Raw genomic sequence first — 22,901 nt, 5'->3', positions numbered from 1 at the left:
CCGGTTCAGATCCCACATATGAGGGCCAGTGACACTGCTCTCTACAGCTAAGATGCTGAACAACAGCTCAACCTGGAGCTGGGCTGCCATGAGTCTCCGGCAACGGCATAGGCTGCAGCCCCTGCTACAGTGGGTTGCCATGGGCTACCGTGTGTAGCCAGCAGCCGCAGTGAGTGGCTGTCCAGAAGCTGGCAACTGATCTGCCTCACCCGGGAAGAGCGCAATGATGGTGACAACTTGGGCCAGTGAAGCAACGTCCTCCACAAGCAGACTGAAGAACAAAAGGACAGCAACTTGTCTGTTCCTCTTCCCCCAATTCCCCAGTGCTGTACCCATCCCCCAATTCCCCAATTAAAAAAATCTTAAAAAAAAAACAAAATTAAAAAAAACCAAAAAACAAAATTAAAAAAACTACTGTGAATGCTGCTGCTGAGTGCCATCCAATGGAATGGCAGGATCTTCAATATGGGAAGCGGCATGTCGAACCTTAGTAACAGTGTGTGACAAGCTTCAACTTGTTTGGTGCAGTCAGTTGGGTGTGAGCTATGGTTGAGAGAAGGTATGTTTTAAAGTGTGGTATAAATCATCCTCCATTATAACAAAGCTTCGTGTCACACATTGCTTCTGGTACGGCAATTTCTGTCAAATAAAAACATTTTGGTGTATCCTCACCCACCTTATTTACTGGACCTGGCACTGCATGACTTCTGGCTCTTCCCCAAAGTCAAAATGACCATGAAAGGTAAACATTTTGAATCAATTCAGGACATTGAGGCAGCCATGACAGTGCAACTAAAGACACTCAAGAAAGAGGACTTCCAGAGCTTCAGAAAGTGGCAAGAATGATGGGATAAGTGTGTTCAAAGTGAGGGGGAGTATTTTCAGAGGCATTAATGGCAATGTGTCTTTTACTGTAATAATTTTTTAAGAAAAATGTAAACATTCATCATATTGTTTGATCACACCTCATATAAGTCAAGGAGCTACAGTGAGGCCTACTCCTTTCCTGTCTGCTTCTGCAATAGGACTGGGTATGACTCTATCTTGAGGGTCGTCCAGTTGTGAAGACTCTGTGTGGGCTTTTAGACAGAAGGGGTGAAAGGGGATTTGAGGTATTTCTAGGTTGGTGACCAGTTATCAGAGAAATCCTAGTTGGGCATAAAATATGTAAATTTATCTGGAATACCCCTGTGTTGTACCTCCTGAAGGCCTAAATGTCCTTGTGGGCCATTAGGAGGGCAAAAGCAGCTATCTCGAAGGAATCCCATTAGTCATAACACTTCTATAGCAGAAAAATGTTTTTATAAGAAAAATGTGGTTTCTCGGTTCTCACTTCCCAGATGAGCAAGAAAAGAAGAAATAACTGTCATGACAAAAAGGGCTGTGGCCGTGTGCAGCTTATCCATTCTATCAACTTGCCTGATGTGTGCCCAAGGCCAAGGCCATGAAGGCATTCATTATTTGTACAGAGAACGAACTGATGGTGGCCAGATGAGAGGGGGGTTGAGGGGCTGGGAAAAAAGGTGAAGGGATTAAGGAGTACAAATTGGCAGTTACAAAATAGTCATGGGGGTGTAAAGTACAGCATAAGAAATATAGTCAATAATATTGTAACAACTCCGTGGTGTCAGGTGGGTACTAGACTTATCAGGGGGATCACTTTGTAAGTTATATAAATGTCTAACCACTGTGCTGTACACCTGAGACTAATATAATATTGAAAATGTCAACTGTAATTGAAAAAGAAAAGACCTTCATGATTTGGAATGTAGTAGAAGCTGCAGCTGTCGGGACACTTCTGAAGCAAGAGACTTGGACACCTTGTGCTTCTCAAGCTGTAAGTGGAAGTTCATCATGTCTGAGTTGTGCCATTCACAGTGAGTTGGTCAGGAATTGTCTCCTGCAGCCCAGAGGACCAAACTCCCCCATCCCCATTTAGACCTGCAGGTGCTACCCCACGAACTCTGCCAAATCCCATTCAAGGATCTAAGTCCTGAAGGTCTGAAGCAAACCTATCCTCTGGAAAAAAGTAAAATGGGAGATATATTAAAAGAAAAAGAAAAAAGTGGAAGATAGAATGTGGTCCAGTCAAAAACCATTTTAAAATACGTATTTCCCCATGTATAAGACGCTCCCATGTGTAAGATGCACCTTAATTTTGGGGCCCGAAATTTGAAAAAAATGTATTACATAAAGTTATTGAACTCAAGTTTTATTCATTATAAAATTCATACAACTCCTCACCACTTGCGGGAAATGCAAGTAAAAAACAAACAAACCTATAACCACTGTATAAGACGCACCCAGTTTTTAGACCCCAAATTTTTTGAAAAGGGGTGCGTGTTATACATGGGGAAATATGATATGTAGGACAAAAGAATGATAAATTGAATTCAGAAGTAAAAAGGTAGACAAAACATGGAGAAAAACTGGGGCAAAGTGGTTAGACATGATTATAATTAGGAAATAAAAGCAGCATTCTATTTCTATAACGTTGATAGGGCTTTCAAATATGAAGTAGTATGCATTACTATATCTTACTATATGAACTATTTTAGTCCACAAAGCATACAATATAATTGTACAGGAGTCCCCCCTTATCTGAAGGGAATATGTTCCAAGACCCCTATGGATGACTGAAACCACAGATAGTATCGAAACCTACATATACTATGTTTTGTCCTATACATACGTGCCTAAGATAAAAGTTTAATTTATAAATTAGGGACCGTAAGAGATTAACAACAAAATAGTAAAAAAGAATAATTATAATGATATACTGTAATAAAATAATAATACACTGTAGTAATTCTAATGATGTCATGGAATAAAAGTTATGGGAATATCTTGTGGAGACGCTAGACTAAGAGCTAATTATGTCCCACGGAGGACGAAGCTGGGTGGTGCGAGATTCCATCACGCTACTCAGAATGGTGCACAATTTAAAACTTATGAATTGTTTATTTCTGGAATTTTCCATTTAATATTTTCAGACTGTAGCTGATCAGGGGTAACTAAAGCCACAGAGAGCAAAACTGCAGATAAAGAGGGACCACTGCAGTTTAAATTTAACAAAACCTGTAGCCTAAAGCAAATATATTAGAATTCTGGAAATTTCTGTGAGTTAGAAAAAAATGTGGGTTTGAGAGAATGTTGATTTTTAAAAAGAGACTAACCCTAAAAATACAAAAATTTGGTGTCAAACAACTATACCTTACTCCCATCAGCATTTTTCTGACTTATCTGTGAAAAACATTCCCCAAAGTAAAAACTAAGAATCTCTGTGTTAGATACCATGCAAAAGCTCTACAGGAGTAAATGTTGACTATATGCAGGTTAGGAAATAACACCCATTATTTGTATGGAAAATTATAGATTTATAAACTATTTTCACATTCACTACACTGTTATAATCACACTCACTTTAGAGATGAATAAACTGAGGTTCTAAGAGATTAATGAATTACATGAAGTCTCTGATGTTCATTCAATGTTTTTTATTATGTCTAACAGCTGTGTACATTTTTCTTGGATAATTCACGTCAAAGAGAAAACCAGATATATCTGAACCTTGAGGAATTTAATAGTTCAGAACATTAAGACCAGAAAAATGATAGTTGATCCTAATACTAAGTCTCTTAGAGAAAAACAACATTGGCAGTTGAAAGGTTGTGCTAAAAGCTAAAAGCTCTGTCCAAGACATGTAAGCACATCACCACCGTCCCACAGACATTTCTGAAAGCCAAAACCACATCAAGGAGGAATAATGAACATGTGACCTGTGTCCACAGAGGAATGACCATTTTTGTAAACAATTCTTTTTCTGTTCCAATCCTTGCTGTGAAGTAAGAGTGAATAGGTATAGATGACTGGAGCCTCTCATTTTAGTGGATTCAGAGCTTCATGAGGCTGGTAAGAATGCTGGTGCAGAATGTGTGTTTCTCTGCTGTTTAACAAGGATAGCTATAAGTTTCAGAGGAAAGAGAAGAAAGCAGAAAGCAGAAGAGGATGCCACCCACTGTAGCAGGAAAATATTACTATGCTCACAGGAGATGTAGCAACACCATCATAACAATAAGCACTCTCACTCCAACTGGTAAATACAATCCAGCACAAGTACCGTACCAAAACTACCCACGTACCCGTTATACAACAGAAGAAAATATCTGAAAGAAAGAATTCCTGGCACCAAAGAATCCTAACTCTGTCCCAATCTAAGCTGCAATATGTTATTCCAAAGTGAAAAGAGATTAATAGCCAAATGAAAAGAAAGAAAAGAAAGAAAAGTTTCTTAGGCTTTAAAGATCGAAAGAAAATCTTCTTGAGGTTCTACTTGTAAGACGCTCTGGCATTTTCCCAGGCTATGAGTTCGCGAGTTATTGTTGACCTGTGGGGTATGTATATCATCAGCTCAGCTTAAGACACATTATTTTAGCAGATGGCCGAGTCAAGAATCACAAGGGATGCTTCAGTGTTTATTTTTCTTTAAAACGTCAAAACCAGTTTTAGCTTGTTTACTTCTGAGGAAAAGAAACAAGACAGGAAAAAGGGAGCAGTACAGTGAGTCTCCTTTAGCTCCATGGGTCTTTCCTACTTTCCTGCCTAAGACAGTCAGGCGGATTGTCTCTAACTGCCTTGAGAAACTTTAGGACAAGAAACAACTACTCTCTTCAAACTCTCATATGAATAAACTATTTTTTAAAAAGAAGATAAAAGAATTGTTGTATTCTATGCTCTAAAAGGGTGTTGGTAATGGGCAAATAAAAAAATACCTTGAGACAAATGAAAATGGAAATATAACATGCCAGAATTTATGCGATGCAGCAAAAGCAGTTCTAAAAGTAAGTTCATAGCGATAAATGCCTATCTTAAGATATAAGAAAGATCTCAGATAAACGACTGAAGATAAACACATGAAGCCCAAAGTTAGTAGAAGGAAAACAAAGATTAGAGCAGAAATAAATAAAATAGAGACTAAAAAGACAACAGAAAAGATCAATAAAATAAAGAGCTGTTTCTTTGAAAAGATAAAATTGACAAACCTTTAGCTAAACTCACCAAGAAAAAGTGAAGTCTCAAATAAATAAAACCAGAAATGAAAGAGACGTTATAACTGATACCACAGAAATACAAAGAATCATAAGAGAGTACTCTGAACAATTACGTACCAACAAATTAGACAACTTAGAAGAAACAGGTAAATTCCTAAAAACATACAACCTACCAGGACTGAATCATGATGAAATAGAAAATCTGAACAGGCCAATCACAAGTAAGGAGACTGAATCAGTAATCAAAAAACTCCCAACAAACAAAAGTTCAGGATGAGAAGGTTTCACTGGTGAATTCTATCAAACATTCAATGAAGAATTAATGCCAATCCTTCTCAAGTTCTTCCAAAAAATAGAAGAAAAGGGAACTCTTCCAAAATCATTTTACAAGGCCAGCATTACTCTGATACAAAAACTGTACAAGGATGCCACAAGAAAATTACAGGCCAATATCCTTGATGAACATACAAGCAGAATTCTTCAACAAAACATTAGCTAAACAAATTCAACAATACAATAAATGGATCATATATCACAATCAAGTGGGGTTTATTTCAGGGATGCAAGGATGGGTCAACATCTGCAAATTAGTCAATGTGATACACATTATCAAAATAAAGGATAAAAATATGTTATTTCAATAGATGCAGAAAAAATATTTGACAAAATTCAACATTCATTTACGGTAAAAACTCTCAACAAAGTGGGCAGAGAGGGAAAGTACATCAACATAATGAAAGCCATATACGACAAACCCACAGCTAATATCATACTCAACAGTGAAAAGATGAAAGCTTTTCCTCTAAGTCAGGAACAAGATAAGGATGCTGACTTTTGTAACTTTTATTCAACATAGTATTAAAATTCCTAGCAAGAGCAATTAGGCTAAAAGAAGAAATAAAAGGCATCCAAATTGGAAAGAAAGAAGTAAAAATGTCACTATTTGCAGATGACATTATGTAGAAGAAACCTAAGGACTTAACTAAAAAAAACGTTAGAACTAACAAAAAAATTCAGTAATGTTGCAGGATACAAACCCAAGACACAAAAATCAGTTGTGTTTCTATACACTAATAACAAACTATCAGAAACAAAAATTAAGGAAACAATCCCATTTAAAATTGAATCAAAAAGAATAAAATACCTACAAAGAAATTTAACCAAGGAGGTGAAAGACCTGTATATTGAAAACTATAAGACACTAATGGGGCGGCCGGTTAGCTCAGGTGGTTAGAGTGCAGGCTCATAACACCAAAGTTGCCGGTTTGATTCCCACATGGGCCACGGAGCTGCGCCCTCCACAACTAGATTGAAGACAACTACTTGACTTGGAGCTGATGGGTCCTGGAAAAACATACTGTTCCCCAATACAATTTCTTAAAACAAAACAAAACAAAACAAAAAAACACTAATGAAAGAAATTGAAGAAGACACAAAAATGGAAAAAGATATCCTGTGTTCACAGAGTGGATGAATTAATAGTTAAAATGTCCATACTACCCAGAGCAATCTACAGATTCAGTGCAAACCCTATCAGAATTCCAATGGCATTTTTCATAGTAATAGAACAAAAAAATCCTTAAAATTTGTATGGAACCATAAAAGACCCCAAAGAGCCAAAACAATCTTGAGAAAAAGAACTAAGCTGGAGGCTTCATGTTCTCTGATTTCAAACTATACTACAAAGCTACACTAATTAAAACCATATGGGATTGGCATAAAAGCAGCCACATAGATCAATGAAACCAAATAGAGAGCCCTGAAGTAAACTCACACATATATGGTCAATTAATTTATGACAAAGAAGCCAAGAATATACAATATGGAAGAAAAAGCCACTTCAATAAATTGTGTTGGGAAAACTGGACAGCCACATGCCAAAGAATGATACTGGACCACTATCTTATACCATACACAAAAAAATTAACTTAAACTGTATTAAAGACTTAAAGGTAAGACCTGAAATCTTAAAACTCCTAGAAGAAAACATAGTCAGTAAGCTCCTTGATATGGGTCTTGGTGATGATTTTTGGATTTTACGCTAAAAGCAAAGGCAACAAAAGGAAAAATAAACAAGTGGGACAACAACCAATTAAGAAGCTTCTGTACAGCAGGGGAAACCATTAATAGAATGAAAAGGTAACCTACTGAATGGGAGAAAATATTTGCAAATCATGTATCTGATAAGGGGCTCATATCCAATATATATATGTGTGTGTGTGTGTGTGTGTGTGTGTGTGTGTGTGTGTGTGTGTATATATATATATATATATATATTTATATAACTCAATAGCCAAAAAACCAAACTATCTGATTTAAAAATGAGCAGAAGATCGAACAGACATTTTTCCAAAGAAGGCATACAGATGGCCAACAGGTACATGAAAGATGCTTTACATCACTACTCACAAACCAAAATCACAATAAGATATCGCCTCACATCTATTAGCCTGGCTATTATCAAGAAGACTAGAAATAAAATGTGTTGGAGAGGATGTGAAGAAAACGGAGCCTTTGTGCACTGTTGGTAGAAATGTAAATTGGTGTGGCCACTATGGAAAACCATATGGAGTGTCCTCAAAAAACTGAAACTAGAACTACCATATGATCCAGCAACTCCACTCATGAGTAATTTATCCATAGAAAATGAAAACACTAACTGGAAAAGATATATACACCACCATGTTCATTGCAGCATTACTTAAAACAGCCATGGAAACAACTAAGTGTCCATCAATGGATGAATGGATACAAAATGTGGTATACATATAATGGAATGTTATTTATCCATATAAAAGAATGAAATCTTGCCATTTGTGACAACATGGGTGGACCTTGAGGGCATTATGCTAAGCGAAATAAGTCAAACAGAGAAAGACAAATACCATACAATATGTCTATATGTGGAATCTAAACAAAAACAAAAACAAACAAACAAAAACCAAAGCAAACCAAGCTCATAGATACAGAGGACAGATTGGTGGTTGCTAGAGGCAGGGGGTGGTGGAGTGGTGGGGTGGGAGAAATAGGAGAAGCGTTTTTTGTCTTTTTTTAATTTAAATAATTGAATAATAGTAAAAAGAGGAACATAACAGAATTGTTATATTTTATGCTCTAAAAGGTGTTGGTAATGGTTATTATTAAAGAGACAAGAGGGCCGGCTGAGTGGCATGTTGGTTAAGAGCTGGCTTGGGATGCCAGAGGGCCCGGGTTCGGATCCCACATATGAGGGCCAGTGACACTGCCCTCCACAGCTAAGATGCTGAACAACAGCTCAACCTAGAGCTGGGCTGCGTGAGTCGCTGGCGACGGCCTAGGCTGCAGCCCCTGCGGCAGTGGGTTGCCATGGGCTACCGTGTGTAGCCAGCAGCCAGCGTGAGCAGTCAGCAGCCGCAGTGAGCGGCCATCCAGAAGACGGCGACTGATCTGCCTCACCCGGGAAGAGCGCAATGATGGTGCCAACTTGGGCCAGTGAAGCAATGTCCTCCACAACTAGACTGAAGAACAAAATGACAGCAACTTGTCTGTTCCCTTCCCCCAATTCCCCAGTGCTGTTCCCATCTCCCAATTACCCAACAAAAAAAAAAATCTTAAAAAAAAAAAAAGAGACAAGAGGTAAGCGTTGGTGAGGATGAAGAAAAGGGAACCCTGTGTACTGTTGGTAGAAATGTAAACTGATGCAGCCACTATGGAAAACAGTATGGAGGTTCCTCCAAAAAGTAAAAATAGAGCTACCTTATGACCCAGGAATGCCACTTCTAGGGATATATCTAAAGGAAACAAAATCACTATCTCAAAAAGCTATCTGCACCCCTATGTTCACTGCAGCATAATTTATAATAGCCAGGACATGAAAACAACCTCTGTGTCCATCGATGGAGGAACAGATTAAAAAAATGTGGTAAATACACACAATGGAATATTATTCAGCCACAAAAACGAAGGAAATCCTACCATTTGTGAAAACATGGATGGACCTTGAAGGTATTTTTTCTATGACTTAATTATGACTTTACTTTAAATTCTCAGCATTTCTCTACAGGTCTTTTGTTTTTAGACATTAGCTTTGCTTTCAAAACTTCTCTTTCTTGTAATAGTAATGCTAATATTAAAGCTAATAAAAGCTAACAGCTAATTCTATGCTGTTGGTTTCAATGTAAACTTCACTATTTCTTCTTCAAATTGCAGGAATTCATTAGTTAATTCTCTATATATTTACTGAGGGCCTACTGTATACCAGTAGATGATGGAAATACAAAAGTCAACATGTTTAAGTTCCTGGCCTCATGGGGGCCTACATCCTGTAAGGGAAAAACAAGAAAGAAGAAAACTCAATTCAAATTCATCTCCTATATGTTGAGGAATTTGTTCCCTTGGGAAAACACCTTGAGTTTTATAAAGAAATACCCTATGAGAGAAATTTAGCCATTGAAACTTTCTTTGAAAGAATCTGCTGTCAAGCAACATTCCTAAGACACACAGAATGAAGCAAGTATTACTTCCATTTAGAAACGAGAGTCCCTTTTCTCGCCCCTCAGCCTATAGAAAAGCCATGTATTTATGTTCTTAAGTTTGAAAAGGTAAACCATTAATTTCAAAAGTTCTAAGTTTTAAGAAAATTTGTTCTCTGTAGAATTAGCATGGAAACAAGTGAAGGAAACTAGATAGCAAGTCAAGACTTCTGCAGTGTTTTAGGGACCACTCATGCATTTCTTTAGGTACAACCCTTGTGATAGAATGCTCTTTATAACACATTTTATAAAATTTGGAATACCATATCATCTATAGCTGGAGTTTCTAAACTCCAGCTATGGCCAGCTCATTAAAACTACAATGTATCATTTTGAGCCTTGCTTCTGCTAGGGGGGCGGCTCCAAACTCTTTGGAGTGTACTTTCTTTTCTAATAATGGCCCTTGAGCCATCTCTACTGTGCAGCCCGCTTCTGCTTCTTTGAAATGTATTTTTACTTCTAATAAACTCCTTTTTTTGCAACTTTAAGAGACAAAACAAAACAAAAAATCTACAATGTATTAAACCAATGGCAATATTTGATGCAGTAAGATCAATAGTGCAATAATTGAAAAAAACAAAATCAGTAGCATTTGAACTTTTGATAGGAGTTATTCTATGAGAGAAGAGAAAGGAAAATGGAAACTTCAGGAACAAATCTTTGTGAAGGTTTGCTCATTTTTCAGTCTCCTGATAAAGTTACCTATGGGCCTTGTTTCCAATAACACTAACATGTTTCTTTTGAATGGATAGGAAAAGGAGTGGACACCACAATAGAGTCCTGTGCACGCTCTGTGTGTGGGGGAGCTGCTTTCTGCTGAGGCATGTCATGTTCCACTAAAATAGAAAAGGCAGGTTCATTTACAAGGAGGAGCCTGGTGAACTACAAGCAGCTACCGTATGGCCCCGCATGCTTCACGGTGACAAATCATTCCTCTTGTAGGGTGTAGTACGGATAAAGAGAATTAGTACACTAATTTTCTCACCTTTAGCTTTGTCTGGCATGCATCATTCTAAACCAAAGAGCTTTTTGGTGGGTAGTGTGCATTTTGCCTTCTTTCACACCCTGAGGATAAAGTCATTTGGAACGCTTCCCATCATGACAGTATATGCCCCTTTCCACAACTTACCTCTTCATCCTGCTTGGCTGTGTTTGCTAGTGAGAGGTCTACACATGTCCTCCTCATTTTAAGAAGTACAACACCACGATACAGACTTTTCAAGGAGAACTGACTCCAAAAGTGAGATCACTCATAGCGTGGGCAGTGAATCCAGGAGTGCAAGGCCACCAATATGTGTGAACTTATTAATCATAATTATTATTTTTCCTAAGAAAAGGATTTCCTTAGTCAAACCTCCAGGGCATTGGATCAAAGATACTGCCACAGCTGGACTATGTTTTCCAGCCAATTGGCCTGGAAAGGAGACTCTAGACAGTGTCCTGGCAGCTGTTTAACACAGCAGCAATCCATAAACGAGAGGGAAAGAATTCTTTAGACTGACTTTGTGAAAAGTCTTCCTTTATTTCTTTACCCCTCCTTATTTTTAAGGACAGTTGGAGAGTGATGTCAAAGCCCTAAGGGATCTCCTTGGTAGGCACTCTGTAAGAATTATTGACCTGAGAATTCAGAGCGTTCTTCTATAAATAGAAACAAAAGGTTTTAGTTCACAGCACAGTCTGCTTTGTAAAAAAAGACTATTTATTTATATTCAATTATCCTAAAAAGTATATGCCAAATCTAATGGCAGAGTATGCGGTCAATTTTCTATTTCCAGTTTGATGTAAGTCACTATAAACCTTATCAGGACACTGTCAAATCATACTAGATCAGGTACTTAATTAATAAAATCACAAGATGAGAAATTTAGTTATATGCCCTGGAAGTTCTCCCAAAATGTATAAAAAAATTACAAAGGTGACTATTAACACACAACGAGAAAAAAAAAGCCACAAAACCCAAACCCCACTAAGTCAGAAGCACAGCAATACACACAGGAATCATGTGAAAATGAGACACCAGAAAGCACACCACAGGATTTCATGAATTACAGAGAAACAAGATGTGAGAATGATTGTGTAAGAAAAAAAAAAAAAGAAAGCAAACAAACAAAAAACCCATTTCTATAGTTAAGGAAAGCCGTTTCTCACCGTTCTGAACAAAATGGCTGAACTAAGACCATCTGATTGGCTATGCCCATATACCCTCCTCCTCATCCTAAAGGGAGAGAGGTGACAAAGGGAACAATGCCCCAGAGCAGCATGGGAATGAAAAAGAGTTGGTTAGTATTTAAAACAAAGACATAAGCATAAGTAGTAGAAGAAAATGGTCTCTAATTTCTTGACTCTTTATATTAGATTCTAATTCACTAAACTACCAAAATTAGTAATTAGTTTGCCATTACACTTCTATGCTTCCTACTTTCCAAGATACTGTCTCTAACCCAGGGCTTGATCTGGGCAAAACTAACAAGTTGGAGACTTTTCTTTATTATTTGCCTTTTCTTCAACCTTTCTCCATTTGTTTGCCTCCCACTACTCCTAGACATCCAATTCTTCGTATTTATTATCAAAACTTGTTTCAAGGAGAGGATCTAATACTCATCTTATATACACTGGCATAAATTTAATTCCAGGTATCCAGAAGCAGGCGGAGAAAGCAAAATGACTTCTTGGCAGGAAAAGACTGCTGACATCAGGCAGACAGCTCTCCATTTCGCCTACGTTAAAGATTGGCTTGCCTAAAATCCAAGGCTCGCCTCAACTGGTTTAGCAAATGTCATCAAACTATGACTATACCTTCTGAATCTTAGAAAAAATTGCAATTTGAATATTATTGTTGCTTTCATCTGCAATATTTCATCTTCTTCTTCTAAGACAACAACACCATGGCTATCATTTAGTGGAGATGTTTAGTGGGGGAATTTCCCGTGACTTTTTGGTCATATGGATGTAATTACTTAACTATTATCCTCCCCCCCCCAGCAATATATTTCAAAATTGAGTGTGATGGAGATGTTGAAATCTGACTTTTGGCAATGGGATATGAGGTAATCTGTTCACCACTCTCCCCCATTCATCATTTTCAAGATCTTGGGAGAGTTCCCTTCTTCCAAAAAACTGGAGTTGAATATGGTTCCCTTCAGGCTCATCAGTGCCTCTTCTGCATTGATGAGAAGTTGAATGCAACAATTTTCCTCAAGAATGATACACACTGGAGGGATCCACCAAGGTAATGGGAGTAAAGAAACTATGTTGCAGTCTTCACGTCTAATAGGTGATGAGCAGAGACTTTAAAATTTGCAATTAAAAAATAGTTACCGCTACACTGAATTGTGCCTCATTGAACTCACACGGAAGGAGTCATATTTTTCTAATAAGGCATTATTTCTTTCATAACAAAAGCAAGACAGTTACAAATCTTCTTAGCATCTCTGAGATTAAGTTATTTTTTTCTCAACCCAATTCAAGGATCATTTATCATCCTCATATCTTTTGAATCTCTCCTCTTAAAACATTCAGTCATCCGGCACCTTCCTATACAGAAATTTTATCTGTTTTCTTTTTAAAGTGAAGTTTTTAGAAACTGATTATTTAATTTTAGTTTTCTAACTTATACCCCAAAACTTGTAATATGCTAGTAGAAAATACATCAAGCTATAAGCATATGGTTTTTATGAAACATTCACGTGCAGTCTTACCTGGTCTGGGGAGGGTTTGTGATTGCTTTGATTGGAATGGGAGGATTTGAAGTGGTCATCCTCATAGTTGTCGGCCATTAGCTTCATTCGATTTTGTGTCTACGATGAAATGATTAATAAGGTTAAACTGAGATCAAGTTTCTATGATATACTGTAAAGTAACAAATGCCTTAAGCATGTCATCAGAAAGGATAAAACTGACTCTGTTGAAATAAAATAAACGTAAGCTATCTGAAGGTTACTGGGGTAAAAAAAAGTTTAGGCACAGCTATGGACTGAATTGTGTACCCCTCAAATTCCTTTTGAAGCCCTATCCCCCACTTTGAGTGTATATGGAGATAGTCTTTAGGAGGTATTTAAGGTTGAGGTCACAGAAGTGGGGCCCTAATCCAATAGGACTATGGCCTTGTAAGGAGAAGAAGAGAGATATCTCCCTGCACCTCACCCCCCTTTTCTCTCTCTGCCATGTGAGGACATAGTAAGAAGGCTCTGCTACAAGCCAGAGAGCTCTCATCAGGAACTAAATCAGCTAGCACCTCGATCTTGGACTTCGCAGCCTCCAGAACTGTGAGAAAATAAATTTCTGTTGTTTAAGTGCAGCGAAAGGATACTTGGCTAGTTATTTTCTATGGTATTTTCTTATGACAGTCTGAGCAAACTAAGACAGGCACCTAAATTTGTACTGGAATTCGGGGGGGTGGGGGGGGGAGAGGTAATCTCCTCAAATTAAGCATTTTGTGCAATGCTTGTTTTTATTTTTTAAAGACTATATTATACACAGGACTCTGTAACTCATATTTTTTTCAGTTTCGGATACACAGGCCCATCTTTCCATGTTACTGTAAGAACTACTCATCCTTTTTCATAACTATTCCATTTATGGGGATGTTACACAACGTACAGACCATAAATATTAGGAAAAGCAGTTATTATCTGTTAATGAAATCCTATAGAATCAAATGAAAACTATTACAACTTACAATACAGTTCAGTAAGGTGATCAGACAGAAGCCACACACACACACACACACACACACACACACACACACACACACACACTTTTTTTCTTTAAACTATCAATAAATACTTCAGGTTTTGAAAATAAGTAAAAATTTTGAAATCCTCCTCTTTAACCCTAGACTAGAAGAGAATTTTTATCCCAGTGCCTTTTCTCCATGTTTACCAAAAAGAAGGACTGGATTGGTGATTCTATGTGATTGGTTCATTTAAACCCTGAATAAATGAATTATTATATATAAAACATTTTAGAAAATTCACTTTGCAGAGCAAGCAATTCAGAAAATGCAGGGTATACTATAGATAAAATCAAACAGTAATACATATTGCACCAATAAAATATTGCTAAAACCTGAAGTTTTAAAAACATTAAAAATAAACTTGCTAATATCATGATTTAAAAATGTTCACTGTAAATAACCTGAAAAAAAAGAAAAATCATGTGTAAATCCCTCTGAACAGTGATAACCACTGTTAATATTTAGGTGCATCCTTTCAGCCTCTGCCTATGAACGTAACAAGTGCACGCTCTTCTTATTTCTTCTCTGTCTGCTACAATATGGTGTCACTTTGTCTTAGAGTGTATTTTGATATCTGGTAGGACGTGCTATCTTTCCCCTCCACTAATTCTGCTTTATCAAAATTTGATAGGGTATCTTTAACACATTTTCTTTATGAGATGAATTAAAACCATTTTGTCTAGTTCCAGAAAACGTTTTATAGATTCTTCTTTGGTATTTTTGCCTGTAATGATGCCTGAGCAAGGGCTCTAGAGCCAGACTGCCTGGGTCTGCATTCTAGTTCTGCCTCTCACCAGCGATCTAAGTGTAGGCAGCAAACCACCGCACAGCTCCGACCTTCAGTTTTCTCACCTTTAAATTGAGAACAATTCTTTCTCCCCTTAAGACTGCTGTGAGGATTAACCCAATGATTCAATACAAGCACTGAGAAAGCTGCCTGGCAAAAAATCAACACCCAATAAATTTTAGCTATCACCATCATATAAACATTTTTTATGTTATTAAATATTATTCGAAAATCTAAGTTTAACTGGCTGCATAATATTCAGTTGAAAGGCTGTTTAATGCATTCTATACTGTTGGGCATTTAGGGTCTTTATAGTTTCACCTAGTAATATATGCACATTTCTAAGCCAGTTCTTCTCTCTAGTACAAAATGAAAGCAAAGAAGAGATATGTATCAAAAATTGTCTGTGATATCACATTTGTCTTCTGAGATAACTTACAGTGACCTTGGAAATATGTGGGGTAATTTCTCTTATGTCATGTGTATTGCATGCCAAATGGAGCGTCTTCTGCAGAGCAGCTCTTGGGAAAGGAGGAAGCCGAGAGGAAAGGGCTAAGCGGGGTGCCCAGAAGGGAGCGAAGCCATCTGGCTGGGAAACTTCTCCGTGTAGACTTTAACAGGAATGTGCAGAGAAAGGACACTTGGCGAGTTATTTTCTTAGACCATGACGTGCTTAATCTTTAATACCTGATTCCTAGTGTTAACTTTAAAAAGTTAAAAAGAACTAATAAAGTACACACAAGTCCACCTTCAAGGCAGAACGTATTTCAGGGATTTCCTAGGAATGAGTATGGAAGCCTCCCAAAGGAACAGATCACAGCAGACAGATAAGACCAAAGATCACTCATTTGATTCATGGAAGCGAATGAAGAAATCATCATAAGAGCTTACTTCTCCATTTCTAAAAGACATGGAGATTATCAAAGTTTGGTGTTCCTAGGCCTCGGGTTCAGAAATGTGGTGTGAAGCCTGCCCTCCGCATAGCATGAGGGCTGAGCACTCTGTTCTTCCTAAGATAAGGCCAACATGCAAAAGGAATAAACCCTTCATGTTCTACTGACACGAAGCGTACTTTATATCAGAATAGTTTCCCTCTTGAACCATGCCATGGACATGTGGCAGATAGCTGAACTCCCCGGTCCCAATGCCATAAAATATAAGATCGTCTGAAGGGAGGGGAAAAAAACAAGGAAGGACCTGCTGAAATAAACTTCTTTAGCTGTAAATGCGTATCTGTGTCTACATATCCTCCCAGAGAAAAAGGAGTTCATTGTTTATTCTGTTAATCTTTTCTTCTAAGACTAAGATGTCAATGCCCCAACAAGGTGCTACAGAAACTACATTTCACAGAAAAATACTTAGTTAAGCTAAGAAACAGTACATGTTATCTGAACCCAGGTATTAAAAGAGAAGGTCTGAATTCTGATCATTTATCTAGCTGTTCACTAACCTTGGCTTTCCTGTTTGTGATAGTGGTATTAAACCACCTAAACAAGTTTTAGAAATAATTACACTTAGAAATATTCTGAGATATTTTAGGAAACATTTCATAAATAAATTTTAATCTTACTAATTTGGGTTACTTCCAATTATAAGGAATTTACGAAAGTGTTAAAATGATTTCCACATATATTTGTTATGTGAAATAATTTTATTATGGTGAACTTTAATTAAACTTTAATTTGTCATATCAGTATTTGGCATACAAAATGAAACAAGCATAATCTGTGTCAATTCCAGTTCGGTGGGTCAGATTCAGTGTTGGTTATAAATTTAACAAAATCTCAACAAATTACCTTTGAGCTTTACTTCACGAAAAAATGCAAATTAGCCATGAAATCTTCTTAATTGTTCTATGTGTTTGCCATTTTATACACACTTGACTGAAGATTATCTTCTTGCTTGGAAAGCCCTTTTCCGGTTACACAGCTTTGGGCAGAACTCGCAAGAAGCAGTGCGGTAGGAAGGAGACAGCAACAAGACAGAACAACTGTGCTGACCTTAGCCCAAAAGCTAACAGTTGGATGACCCTTACACCATTTTATTATCTCAGCTGGAGTGGAAGATCTACGACAGAAAAATATGTCTTTTTGGATTTTGTTTTGATTTTTAAATAAATCAGTTTGGTAGTTTAATTTTGGTTCTGATGAATACTTTTAGTTTACTGATGAAATCATGAAACTTATTATCCAGCAAACACTTTCTATTTTTGCGCCAAGAAAAATGAACAATCTCAGCTGCAGCAACCCAAAAGCTGACCAATTCTCCTCATAACTGCCATGTTATTTTATAAAACTTCATTATTATTTTGGATATTTTTGTATATTTATATGGTACAAGAGTTTATAACAGTAAGTCTATCTCCTAATCTTAACAGTTCCTCTACAAGGGGCTTACCAGTTACCACTTTCTTGAGTACATTTCTAAAGATTTCTTGATATTCCCTGATTACATAAGTATATGCACACATGTATGTATAAACACACACTTTTCCCTCCAACAAATGGTAGCATAGTATATTCACTGTTCTGCACTATTTTTTCCACCTAACTACATCCTGAAGAGCCTTCCACATCAGTAATATTTACTGATGCCTCATTCTCTTTGCTGATGCACACTTAGATTATTTCTAATATTTTGCTGTTATGAATGTTGCAGTAAAGAATAACCTGTACATACGTAAAAGTGACAAATTTAAATTGTCAAAACTAAGTATTATTATTATATTATATTATATATCTCTCTTCCTCCAAGTAGCAGCTTCCCCCTAAGGTGAAAAGCATCCATTTGTTTGGCCATATGCTGGTGTGGTTATATAGTCCAGGAAGGCGCATGCCTGGTTTCACAGAAAGGCAGAGGGGTGCGAATGGTGAGAATACCCACATGAGTATGTCTACTGGACTTTTACTTAATTAAATAAAAAACAATGAACAATGATGGCATTAAAAATGTATACAACTGTTAGAAATACTTATTCTTATTTGATATGGAAAGGTCAAATACATTGAAATATGGTACGTATTTGTACCTATTTTAGTATTGGGTCTTCAGAAAAGTCATGACGTATTTTGTCTATGTTTTTCAAAGGTCATTTATTTATATAAAGAACAAAGATTAATCAATGATATATTGCCCGTTTTGTTCGATAACCTTTTGCCACCTTTCAGTGAGCTTCATAACTCCTCATTCATAGAAGGACCTGTCTTTATTTGCGAAAAACTAAACAAGGTGCTGATTTACAGCCTCATCGGAATTGAACGTTATACCACGCAAGGAGTTTTGAAGAGAGCGAAACAAGTGGCAGTCTGATGGCGCAAGGTCAGGTGAGCTCCAATAATTTTTGACGGTGATCAAACTTGTGTGTGGTCTCGCGTGGTCGCGATGGAACACAACTCCTTTACAATTAACAAGCTCTGGATGTTTCTGGATGATGGATTTGTTCAAACTGTCCAATTGCCGACAGTACACATTCGAATTGATTGTTTGGTTCCTTGGTGGGAGCTCGAAAAACACGACATCTTTCAAATTCCACCATACTGACAGCATAACCTTCCTCTGATGAATGTCTGCTTTTGGTGTTGTTTGAGGCAAATCATCACGTCGGGACCAAGACTGTTTGCGCACCACATTGTTGTAAACAATCCTCTTCTCATCACCAGTTATCAGTCGCTTCAAAAAAGGATGGTTTACGTCATGTTTAATGAGCATATTGCAGATGTTTATATGCGTCATCAAATGAACTTCTTTGAGTTCATGCAAACCCAAATATCGAGCTTGCTTACATATCCCAGCTTCTTCAGGTGGTCGTGAACGCTTGAATGATGGACGTTCAATGTTTCTGCAATCTCTCGTGTCGTGTAACGTGGGTTTGACTCGAACAATGCCTTTATTTTGTTGTCATCAACCTCGGTAGGCCTCCCTGACCGAGGAGCGTCGTTGAGATAAAAATCACTACCACGGGGCCGACTGAGTGGCTCATTGGTTAAGAGCTGGCTTGGGATGTCTCTTGTTATAGCCTCCGTTTTAAAGTCTACTTAATCTGGTATAAGTTTTGCAAAAAACCCCAGTTTTTTTTTTGTTTTGTTTTTCATTTCCATTTTTATGAAATGAAATATCTTTTTCCATCCCTTTATTTTCAATCTGTGTGTCTTTCAATCTGAAGTGAGTTCTCTTGTAGGCAGTATATGTAAGGGTCTTGTTTTCTTATCCATTCAGCCACCTTATCTTTTGATTGGAGTATTTAATCCATTTCCATTTAAAGTAATTGTTGGTAGATATGTAATTATTGCCATTTTATTATTCATATCTTTGGTCTTTTTTTGGTGTGGGCCTCTTTGCGTTCATCTTGTTTGAGACTCTCTGAGTTTCCTGAGCTTGTATGTCTATTTTCTTTGCCAGGTTAGGGAAGTTTTCTGTCCTTATTTTTTCAAATAGGTTCTTAACGCTTTGTTCTCTCTTCCCTGGTACTCCAATGATCTGAATGGTGGTATGCTTGATGTCCCACAGGCCCCTTAAGCTTCCTCATTTTTTTTGGATTCTTTTTTCTTTTTGCTGTTCTGATTGGGTGTTTCCTGCTACCTCACTGGTAAATTGCTGATTCAGTTCTCTGCTTTATCTAATCTACTATTGATTCCACCTACTGTATTCTTCATTTCAGTTATTGTATTCTTCGTTCATGGCTGGTTCTCTTTTATGTTTTTATTTCCATTTTTATGTTTCCTATCTCTTTGTTGAAGTTCTCACTGAGATCACTGAGCATCCTTATGACCAGTGTTTTGAACTCTGCATGTGGTAGATTGCTTGTCACCATTTTGTTTAGTTCTTTTTCTGGAGCTTTGTTCTGTTCTTTCATTTGGGACGTTTCTTTGTCTCGCCATTGTGGCTGCCTCCTTGTGTTTATTTCTATGTATTAGGTAGGGCTGCTATGTCTTCTGGTCTTAGTAGAGTGGCCTTATGTAGTATGTGTTGTGGGGGCCAGTGGTGCAGTCTCCCTGGTTACCTGAGCTGGGTGCTGCAGGTGTGTTCCATGCATGGGCCACCTGGTATTATCTTATCTCCATGAATGTAGTCATTATTTATTAAGTTGCTCATCTAAAAATCTCAGAATCATTCTTTTTTTTTTTTTTTAAGATTTTTATTGGGGAATTGGGGGATGGGAACAGCGCTGGGGAATTGGGGTAAGGGGAACAGACAAGTTGCTGGCAGTGTCACTGGCCCTCATATGTGGGATCCGAACCGGGGCCCTCTGGCATCCCAAGCCAGTTCTTAACCATCGTGCCACTCGGCCGGCCCTCAGAATCATTCTTGACTCCACCTTTCCCACTAATGTCTATATTCAGTCAGCCACAAAGTCATATTGATTCTGTTTCTAAACATTTTCCCTGTAACTAACTGCACTGTTTCATCTGCTTTACCACTGGTGTACTATTTTATGGTTTCTCTAAATTGCTGTCACAATTATCTTCCAATAGAAATTTTAATCTTGACACTATCCTACTTTAAAAAAAATCTATCCACTGGCAGCAGGCAGTCACCAGAGTCCAACATTCACAATGAGTAACATATCCAGGCTGTCTGCCACACCCTACCACTCCACTCCAGCCTCATTTTCTCAAGGCTTTTTTGTAATATATTGATGTGATATTATCCTATTTTTCCTCCTTCACTCTAAATCAAAATATTAAATCATCCTTCAATTCTTAAGATAAGCTATACTTAGTAATAGTGCAGTATTTTATTTAGAATTTTTGTATCTACATTCGTAGGTAATATTGGCCTCTGATTTTTTTGTATTGTCTCCAGATTTAGCACTAATGTTATGCTAAACTCATGAAATAAGTCAGGGAACTTTCCTTTTATTGTATCTTTTGAAACCACTGTTATAAGGTAGGAATTATTTGCAGTTTTAGGTTTGGTGGAACTTACCTCTAAAAACAACTAGACTTTGTATCTACTGGTAGGAAAATTTTAAACTGACTTAAATTTGTTGGTGTCAAGAACCACTCAGGTTTGTAAGTTACATAATTGGCATAAAGTTCATCTCATTTTCCTGATTTTAAACGTCTCTTTTGTAGGTGTAGATGCGTCTCCTTTTCCTTTCCCAAATACTGTTAATCTATATCTGGTTTCTTTTTTCTTGAACAATCTGTCCCCCTATCTTTTATATCTAATTGTAAGATTCCAAGAACCAGATTTTGATTTTGTTAATCTAACTCTATGGTTTCTTTGTTTTGTTTCATTAATTTCTGCTTTTATTTCCTTCATTTTTTTGCAGGGACTTTACTCTAATGCTCTTTTTCTAATTTCTTGAATGATGCTTAGCTCACTAATTTTTAATCTTCTAATATGCATTTAAAGGTAAAAAATTTCTCCTAAGAAGTGGAGCACCCCACAAATTTTGACATACAATGTTTTCACTGTTGTTTTAAATGTTTTGCAATCTCCCTTAGGATTTATACTTTTGAGTTATGAATTATTTAAAAATGAGCTTTAAAATTTTTCCAAATGTATGGAATTAATTAATGGCATATTGCTTTTATTATTGATTTATAACTTTACTACATTATATTCAGAGAACTTGGTCAGAATAGTACAAATTTATAATCATTTGTTGGACTTCTAAGATTTAGTATGGGATCACTTTTTATAAATGTTTCATGTGTACTATAAAGAATGCATATTTTCTAATTGTTGGGTACAGGGTTCTATATATACCCACAGATAAAGACGGCTGTGTCTTTTATATCCTTTTCTGTTTTTTTTTTCATGTTTGATCTGTTAAATTTCTCAATATGATTGTGAACTTGTGAATTTCCCCTTTTGGCTTATGTTCTTGGGTCCGTAGAACTTCAAGTATGTTATATATTTCAGGTAAATTATTCCTTTTGTTATTATATAATTATAATTTTTATATCTAATGTTTCTTTTCTGTTTTAAAGCCTATTGTGCAATAGTGATAGAGCTCTATTGGCTTCCTTTTGGTTAGTGTCTGCTCAGCATATCTTTCTAAAAACCATTTTACTTTCATTCTATATCATTTTGTTTAGGTCTATTTCTCAAAAATAGCATATTCTTTCATTCAACATATATTAGGTGTCTAATATTACTCTAGGAGCTGTGACAAATGAACAAAGTCCCTGCCCTCATGGAATTTACATTTCATAGAATATTGGCTGAACTTTAAAATATAGCCTATAGCTGGATTTTGTATTTTCCATTTGTCTTCAATAAAATTTAACCTATTTACATTTAATGTATTACTGATATATTTAGATTAACTTCTTACATTATTTTTAGTAACTTACATGTATTTTCCCCACCACCTTCCTTTCCTGATTTCTAATGAATAAATCAACAAAATTTTTATCCAATCTTTTCCTTATTTTGAAGTTTTCCTTCTATTTGTATTACATGATTGCTTTCATGTAATATTTAACATGTATAAGTTGTCAAGTCCAAAGTTATCAGATATCTATTCTCCTTCCTCTACAATACAAAGGCTTTACATAATATTATGCCTGGTTCCACTTACCATGTACTGTTTTTAATCCCTCACCAAATTTGTCATTGTTATCAAATTAATGTTTATGCTCAATGCTTATTTATATTTGCCTACACTTTCATTCTTCCCACCCACCAGCACTGCTTCTGGCATCTCATCTAATTTCTTTCTTATTGAAGCAGTTCATTTGTTTTTTTGTGTGTGTTTTTAAAAGATTTTTATTGGGGAATTGGGGGTGGGAACAGCGCTGGGGAATTGGGGGAAGGGGAACAGACAAGTTGCTGTCCTTTTGTTCTTCAGTCTAGTTGTGGAGGAC

The 22,901-nt window shown here is 36.8% G+C and overlaps 1 protein-coding gene across 1 annotated transcript in view; it reads right to left on the bottom strand.

The window, feature by feature from the left end:
• The window catches only part of ERC1 (ELKS/RAB6-interacting/CAST family member 1), a 543,350-nt gene that overhangs the window by 102,516 nt on the left and 417,933 nt on the right, over positions 1 to 22,901 (bottom strand). The window contains exon 17 of the mRNA XM_019654119.1: positions 13,261 to 13,359. Within this exon, the coding sequence (XP_019509664.1) occupies positions 13,261 to 13,359 (99 nt within the window). The remainder of the gene's footprint in view (positions 1 to 13,260; positions 13,360 to 22,901) is intronic.

This window comes from Hipposideros armiger, unplaced genomic scaffold, assembly GCF_001890085.2.
Source record: "Hipposideros armiger isolate ML-2016 unplaced genomic scaffold, ASM189008v1 scaffold_213, whole genome shotgun sequence".
In the NCBI taxonomy this organism is placed as follows: Eukaryota; Metazoa; Chordata; class Mammalia; order Chiroptera; family Hipposideridae; genus Hipposideros; species Hipposideros armiger.
Note: the sequence above shows the minus strand (reverse complement) of the source record. Positions and strands in the feature narration are given on the sequence as shown.